Here is an 8,038-nt window from a genome sequence, read left to right on the forward strand (position 1 = left end):
AAAGAGAAGTCTGAAAGGCACAAGGTTTCCTCCAGAGAATCAGGCCAACAACATTAATTACAATAGAAAGAATCAGAAAACAATGAAGCAACAAGTTGGGCAGACATTATCTACCAAGTGCTGTTTACCGGGAGACACCAAAAACAGAGAATGGGGTGTAGTTTCAGGACGCTGGGCCTTTTCCCACAAAGTTTTATAAAAGCCTAAGTTAGGATTCAGATGAGTTGGTGACATTTAGTCCATGACTAACAGCAGAGACTTTCAACTAAAGAGGGGGAAAAAAACAAAACAAAAAACCCCACACACATCTAAGGCTCCAAACAGGACTACAAAATCAGCATGTTTTAGGGGAATTGAGAGCCACTGAACTGCACATATAGATCAGTCTTAGATCCTAATCCAGCAATTACCAGGCAACATACCCCAAAACATTCAGCCCAGATTTAAACTTTAAAAAAAGAGAGAAAAAAAGAAAAAAAAATCCAAGTTCCTGACAAAGAAAGGACTTTAGAGAAACTGCCACCATTCTTCCTGCTTCCTCAGCATACAATCAACAAGCCAGATGCATCAGAGAATTTCAATGGCTGGCCAGCCCCACATGTTCTTTACGCCACAAGTCCCTTCTCTTTTCCTTCAGCACACTTACCCATTCCACATCCCCTCCCTTTCCTGGGCCCACCCAGTGGATTGCAGAATTGCTTTAAGACCAGAAGCAACATTAGTTTAGACAGGTAGGAATGGAGACCATAGATTGCATCTCACTTCTGTCCCAGAAATGCTCTTGGGATTGCTGCCACCATCAACATCCATCACTCACCTTTTCAAGAGTGAGCTAGGCCAGTCCCACAGATTCACCATCAGACCCCATGTTTATACGGACTATAAAATAAAACAAGCCTGCCCCCACCCCAAAACATTTAATCAGAATCCTCCCCCAAAGCTAAACTAACTTTACACCACTCTCACAAGAGGATGAGGTTTTTAAGACTCCTGGCAATCTGCACACTGCAGAGGCGGCTGGAATAGGTTTAACCAGGAGCTCCCACGGGGAGGAAGGTCCTGTATACATCAAAGGGAACGATCCATGCAGTTAAACAGGAACAGACATAAATCTTACCGCAGCTCATGCTGTAAGCCTCAAGAAAGGGTCTCTCTCTCTCTCCCGCTCTCTCTATTCAACTCAGATAAAGAATTTGATGCCTGAACTGCCTCACTAGACTTCAAGTTACACATGTGGACTTTTAATTAGTTCATGGCTGGAACTGGAACTTATTTTTTTCCCCATGTGCCCCCACCACTTGTATCCCCACCCCTGGGTCAATATTAAGCAAAAGAGGAATTTGACAACACAAAAGTCACTAAAACTACTCAGACAAAAGATCTCTAACACCCACTCCCCAAACACAGATCCTACATATCTCCCTGATGCCAAGGGCTTGCAGTGCAGGAACTGACAGTCTATGCTGAGAAACCCAATGATTCTTTAAAAAACTATCTACAAGTTCACAAAGTGGCTAGAACAGCTTGTAATTGCAAGAATGGATGTACCACCCTGGGGGATGAAGGCACCACTGATATCCCAAAGAGCAGAAGATGGCCCACAGAGGCACCTTCTGAGCACACTAGGAGACAATAAACTTCAGGAATTCATGGCCATTGCAAATTTGTATCCTGGGGAAGCCATAAGAGAGCATGAGGCAACAACTCCTCAACACAAAGGGATATGGGTCTATAACAGGGGTTCTCAAACTGGGGGTCATGACCTATTAGGGAGTTGCAAGGTAATTACATGGGGGGTTGCAAGCTGTCAGCCTCCACCCCAAAACCCTGCTTCACCTCCAGCATTTATAATAGTATTAAATATTTTAAAAAATGCGTTTTTGATTTATAAAGAGGGTTGCACTCAGAGGCTTGCTGTGTGAAGGGGGTCACCAATACAAAAGTTTGAGAACCACTGGTCTATAGCATCACCAGAGAGAACAGGCCTAGCTCTTTGTAAGGGTCAAGCGCCCATCATGGAGGGAAGGAGTACTTGTGGCACCTTAGAGACTAACCAATTTATTTGAGCATAAGCTTTCGTGAGCTACAGCCGAAAGCTTATGCTCAAATAAACTGGTTAGTCTCTAAGGTGCCACAAGTCCTCCTTTTCTTTTTACATGAGAGCGTGAGGCTCTGCATGTCCTCTCCACTTACAGGGCAGTTGCTCCCATAGACACTGTTAGTTTCACATGGACACGCTTTTTCTTGTGCAGTCCTGAATGTATTCAGTCTTTTCAACTCACAAAGTGCCACCATCAGTTTCTCGAAAGGGATTCTTGCAATCAGTAGGCAGAATGAAAAATCATAACCTGGGATTCATAATCAATATTCAAACATTCACAAACCAATCTATACTTGGTCATCCACAGCTCAGAAGAGCAGCCAGTTAGCAAACCATCACCAGGATGCAGAAGGGCAGGATAATTCTTTATCAATAATCAATAGTCTATAACCCCTCATTGGGAATCAAACACCACAATCAATCAGTGTTCTAAGCACTGAGGCTCAGTTGACAAATGAACCCCCTTAGATGGGAGAAGAAACCTCACCGTCTTGGAGTCCAGTTCATGTCTGGATTGGGCCAGAACCTTGTCCACACCGGCCTGGTCCATGAACGTGACGAACCCGAACCCCCTGCACCCCGAATCCCAGGCAGGAGATGGGGGGAGGAGCAAAGAAGAGAGAAAGTTGGTTAAAGTCGGGCCCCAGCTCTGGCGAGGAGCAAAGGAGGAGCAGGGGCTGGTCTTCTCACCTGGATCTCTTTGTCAGCGGGTCCCGCATCACCAGACACTCCTTCACCTCCCCGAACTGGCTGAAGTATTCCCGCAAGCCCTCTGCAACCAAAACACAAGGCCATGGGCCCCTGCCTAGCGCCGGCCCCTCGGGGCTCCCTCCCTCCCCACCGCGCCGCGCCGCCCCGCCCGGCCCACGGAGAAAGCGCCCCAGGCCCGGAGCCGACCCCTGGTGGCGAAGAGCGACGCGCCCCCCACACGCGCGTTCGGGGGCGGCCGCGGCTCCCCCCCCTTCCCCGGGAAGAGGCATCCAGGGAGCCCTACAGAGCGGATTCCCCCCCCCGGAATAACAGCCCGGGCCGGGCGGAGCAGAGCCCCGACCCCGCTCCGCCCGGGGAGTTGGGAAAGTTTGGGTGGCAGGTGCCCGGTCCGGAGCTCGGCCGGGGCCCGCGGGGGAGTGGGAGCGCCGCGGGGAGCGGCCCCTGCCCGGCGGGCCTCACCTTGCGTGGTTTGCCAGCTCAGTCCCCCGATGAACATTTTGCTGCGGGAGACACAAAAAGAGCCGTGAATGGAGCGCGGCGGGCCGGGGGGCGGCCGGCGGGCCGGGGCGGGCCGCCCGGCGGCGGGAGGGGAGCAGCGCGGGGGCAGCAGGCGGGGCGGGCTGCCCGGCTCCAGCGGGGGAGCGGACCCGGCGCGCCGCGGATGCGGGACGAGCTGCCCAGGCTGGGCGGGGGGGGGACCCTGCGCGGCCCCCGGGGGGGCGGGGCGGGCTGCCGGGTGCCGGGGTCAGCGTGGCCTTGTGCCCGGCTCGGGGCGGGGGGGCTCGGGTCCGGACTCCGGCGGCGGCCGGCGGCAGGGCGAGCTCGCAGGGATCGGCCATGTTGGCAGCGGCCGCCGCCACCGCCGAGCCTGTCCGGGCCACGAGCTCGCGGGGAGCTGGCTGGAGCCGGCGGGAGAGGCGCGCTGCCGGCCCCGGCTCCCGCCCCCCGCCGCGCCGGGCGGAGCGGTACCAGGGATCGTGCGGGGAGTCCGGGGAGGCGAGGCCGGGCTGGCTGGCTTCTGTCTCCATTCGGACCTCTTCTCCCTGCGAGGCGCAGAGCCGCACTCCCGGGGCAGATGAGCGCTGGAAAAGGGGCCGGACGGACAGGCCATGCTGCCCCCTCCCCCGACCCCTCTCAGCCAGGCGGGGAGGGAGGGAGGAGGGCCCGGCGGGGACAACCTGCCCGGCTCCTCCCACCCCCGGCGGGCGGGCAGCCGGCGTGCGCATAAAACCCGGCCGGCTGCTGCCTGCCTGGCCGCCTGCACCGGGGGGACGGCAGCGAGCGGGGCTCGGGCAGAGCCGCGCCCAGGCCAGGCAAGTACAGCGGAGTCGACCCGTCCGCGGCTGGTACCGCCCAGGAGAAGAGCAGGGACGGGAGCCGCGGTGTGCGCGCCCCACCTGGCCCCCGTCTCCAGCCCAGGGGGAGGGAGCCTGTAGCCGGCGCCCGGAGGATTCTCACCTGGCTCGCCATGGAGGGGCTGCTGGGGCTCACGCAGCGTGGTGCGCGCAGCTAGAAACAAAGGGGGCCTGGAGCTGGCCCCGGGAAGCTTGTGCTGCTGAGTCGCGTCTGGCTTTGGCGTGCTACCGTGCGGGTCTCCGCTGCTCTGGGGGACCGGGCAGCGCGTCCTAGAGCGGTGGAGCGGAGCTATTTCTGCCAAGAAAGCCGCGTAACAAGCTCCCAAGTGCTGGCTGCAGTTGGGGCTGTTCAAACGTGCGGGCTTAAAACGGGGCTGGAGCGGCCTAACTTTAGGCACTCACGTTTGAAAACATGGCACCGTGCGGCACAAAAGGCAAGCGCGCTGTGAAAGCCCCCGAGAGGCTGCTGTGGAGAGCCCTGCAGCCCCGCTGGCTCAGATGCGTGTCCGGGTTTAGCTTTGTTAGTCTGCCTAAAACTTGGCTTTGCGCTTCTTTCACTTACCCTGAATGGAGGCCAAATGCCCCCGTGAGCTTGAGTGGGGCAGGAATGTGAGCCATGCTCCTCTCCAGGGCTGCCTTGCACACCTGGGACATCACCTCCAGCCTGATCCACCAGGGCACAGAGGAGAAGTTTGGTCTGAGAGGGTTAAATCAAGTTGACAACAATAACAGGTATCCCAGACCTGAAGAAAAGCCCCCTGTAAGCTCAAAAGCTGGTTTCTTGCACCTACAGAAGTTGATCCAATAAAAGATATTTCCTCAACTACCTTGTCTCTTTAATATCATGGGACCAACACTGCATACAGTAACATGTGACACAAACATAGCCTGAAGCAGGATCTGCGAGTTGTGGCATGTACCATATTTAAACAAGACTGCTTCTCTTCTCCCTCTTTCTCCCCCCCCCCCCCGTGGTACTCTTGCATAGCCCCAGTATCACACAGGCATTAGCTAAACCAGGGATTCTCAACGTTTTTCTTACCCCTCCTTCACCCCCCCAACAAGCAATTAAAAACTCCACAGCCCATCTCTGCCACAACAACTGTTTTTCTGCATATAAAAGCTAGGAGGGAGGAAGCAGGGCAATTGCCCAGGGCCCCACACCACAGGGGGCCTGCAAAGCTAACTTGTTTAGGATTCAGCCTCAGGTGGCCAGGCTCAGGGCCCTGGGCTTCAGTGCCGTGTGGTGTGGGTTTGGCTTTCTACCATGGGCCTCAGCAAGTGGAATGCTAGCTCAGCTTGGCAGACCCTCTGAAACCTGCTCGTGGCCCCCAGGGGGCCCCGGACCACTGGTTAAGAACCTCTGCACTAAAGGATACCTTATATTGACTCCTCTCAATCCATGGGTAGCATTATCCCCATTTTACAGATAAGGGAATGAGGCACAGATGTGAAGTGACTACCAAGGCCATAGTCAGGTTCAGGCAGAGCTGGTGCATGAACTCAGGAATTCCTCACAGCGGCCTTTGCACAGTCCCTTGACCACACAGTCTCCTTAGTACATGCTTAGTAAGATTGATTAGGGATCTAACCCCCTTTCAATCGCCAGAATGGAGACAGACTAGTGTAACTTTTTCCCCCTCAACATATTTTTTCTGTCTAGATTCATGGAACTTGTGCCCGTCACTGTAGTACTTGTATCCTGATACTTTACTCACCTCTTATCCCTGTCCAACCAGATCCTGAGCGATCACCTCCCTTTGAGAGAGAGAGAGAGAGAGAGAGCACCTTCACCAGCTCCTATCGCTACCAAGCGACCGTGATTACAGTAGAATCATTTTTTTAATTAGGTGCAGTGGGCCAAGACGGCAACAGCAGGGCTACCTACTACAATGGATCATCAGCTCAACTCCCGTTGATGACAGTGAGTGTTGTATAAAAACTGAGCGTAAAATACAACCGTAGTTTCCTTTTGCAGCTGCCTTTCTCAGAGGCACTGGAGCCTTGTTTCAGCTGCTGTGACAGTAGCCCAAATCACAGTGCAATTCTACATGGATTAAATTGGCATTTCTATCCATGTAAAACTGATCGGCCCATAGGGCACCAGCCTGACACTTATGCCATGTTCCAAATCTTCCTTACTACCAAACTAGTCTGTCCTGCATGTGTCCATGTACAGATACTTGGGGAAGCCAAGGGAGTGCACCCTCTAGTTCAACCCCAAACCGTACCAATGAAGTGCTAGTGTTGGGAGTTGGGAGTAGCTGAACTGCTAGATTATCCACCACGGACCTACAGTCAAAGAACACTTCTTACCTCTTCACAGGCACAGCTCTGTGCATGTCACTTGGAAATGGAACATTCACTCAGATTACATAACGGACATTGGGCCAAAATGCCCAATATATCTGCTATGTCATGCAATATGCAAGTTAAACATTTATTATACTCATTCTTCTCTCCAGCTTATCCAGAATGGGCTTCCCTTTTATTTTCTGATTCCCCATTGTGCCATGCTGCCTGGTTAGGAATGGTAAGATAGATATCAAGAAACTCCCATTCATCCTTGACCTTTTATCAGTTTTATTTCCCAGTCTCCCATCCCCTACAGTAATCTCAATACTGTACCTCAGCTGCAACCAGGAGAATAGACAAGCACTTTTTTCCCCACACACTAAGATTGCTGGGGCAGGCACTATTTCTTACTGCATGTTTGTATAGCACCTAGCACAATATGGCTCAGATCCTGAGTGGGGCCTGTGGGTACAACCACAATACAAATACAAAAGTGTAATTGCTAATATTGCTGCTAGGCCTGGTACAGGTTGCTGCAGTGACCAGGCCTATCCATTACCCTTGGATATTTTTCAGTGCCCACCCTCTTAAATCTGGTGACATGTCCGCAAAATCTGCAGAACTGGGCAAAAATCTCAGCAGAAGTTGCCAGCAGTTTCTTTGGCTATACATTGACCCTAATCATTATGTACAGTAATGTTAAAAAGCAAAGACTTTGTAACCATTTCTTGGGAAATCAGTTACATAGTATGAGCTCAAGCTGCTAAGTACCCTAAACTCCCATGGGTGTCAATGGGAGGTGAATGTGCACACTACCTCATAGGATGAGCTGCTTCTATACAACAACACAATAATTCCAAACTGTGTTCCACACACACAAATAGCAAAATCCTCTGGTTTGTCATCAATGTATATCTGCAAATTACCATTCTTTCCATCCATTAGAATATCTTTTTATTTAAGAGATGGCTAGATAAAGGATGCCACACTGGAAGACCCAGACAGCGTTAAATATTACATTGTGTTATTGTTGTGTTACTCATGTTTTACTCCCTCTTCCCCATCAAAATAATGTGGGAGAAGGGAAAGAGGGTATTTGATTAATGTGACAGTTAATGTCACTGTCAGAGAAGGAGTGAGTGCTTAGGAGAACATAATGGCCATAATGGGTTTGACCAATGGTCCATCTAGCCCAGTATCCTGTCTTCTGACAGTGGCCAATGCCAGGTGCTTCAGAGGAAATGACCAGAACAGGCAATCATCAAGTGATCCACTCCCAACTTCTGGCAAGGGCTAGGGACACCCAGAGTATAGGGTTGCATTCCTACCTATCTTGGCTAATAGCCATTTATGGACCTTTCCTTTATGAACTCTGAAGCACAGGCAGATAGATATTTGAGTTATTCACAAAGGGACGCAGGACCCAGAAATTGAAGGATGAGGGAGGAATAGAGTAGCAGAGACTTTTTTCCTCCTCCATCATTGCAGGAAGCTGAGAGAGACAGCGTTTTGGAGATCCATCTCTTCACAGGAGGTGGGAGGCTCCAGCAGAGGGGTAAAGGGAAGAGCCCTTGCT

At 52.2% G+C, this 8,038-nt stretch overlaps 1 protein-coding gene across 6 annotated transcripts in view; it reads right to left on the minus strand.

Annotated features, from left to right (window-relative positions):
* Nucleotides 1–4,974, minus strand: part of MSI1 (musashi RNA binding protein 1) — a gene marked incomplete at its 5' end in the record, with an annotated part of 37,522 nt that extends 32,548 nt beyond the window's left edge. For 4 of the 6 annotated variants that reach the window (XM_084649300.1, XM_084649298.1, XM_084649297.1 and 1 more), the window contains 4 exons: nucleotides 2,589–2,673; nucleotides 2,792–2,873; nucleotides 3,272–3,312; nucleotides 3,782–3,840. In XM_084649300.1, coding sequence (XP_084505426.1) covers nucleotides 2,589–2,673; nucleotides 2,792–2,873; nucleotides 3,272–3,312; nucleotides 3,782–3,840 — 267 coding nt within the window. Of the gene's footprint in view, nucleotides 1–817; nucleotides 896–2,588; nucleotides 2,674–2,791; nucleotides 2,874–3,271; nucleotides 3,313–3,781; nucleotides 3,841–4,270 lie in introns of those variants that run through there. The other 2 variants (XM_084649299.1, XM_084649301.1) reach the window with 2 other exon arrangements.
* Between the last annotated feature and the right edge of the window lie 3,064 nt (nucleotides 4,975–8,038).

This window comes from Lepidochelys olivacea, assembly GCF_965140295.1.
Source record: "Lepidochelys olivacea isolate rLepOli2 genome assembly, chromosome: 15".
NCBI classification, from domain to species: Eukaryota; Metazoa; Chordata; order Testudines; family Cheloniidae; genus Lepidochelys; species Lepidochelys olivacea.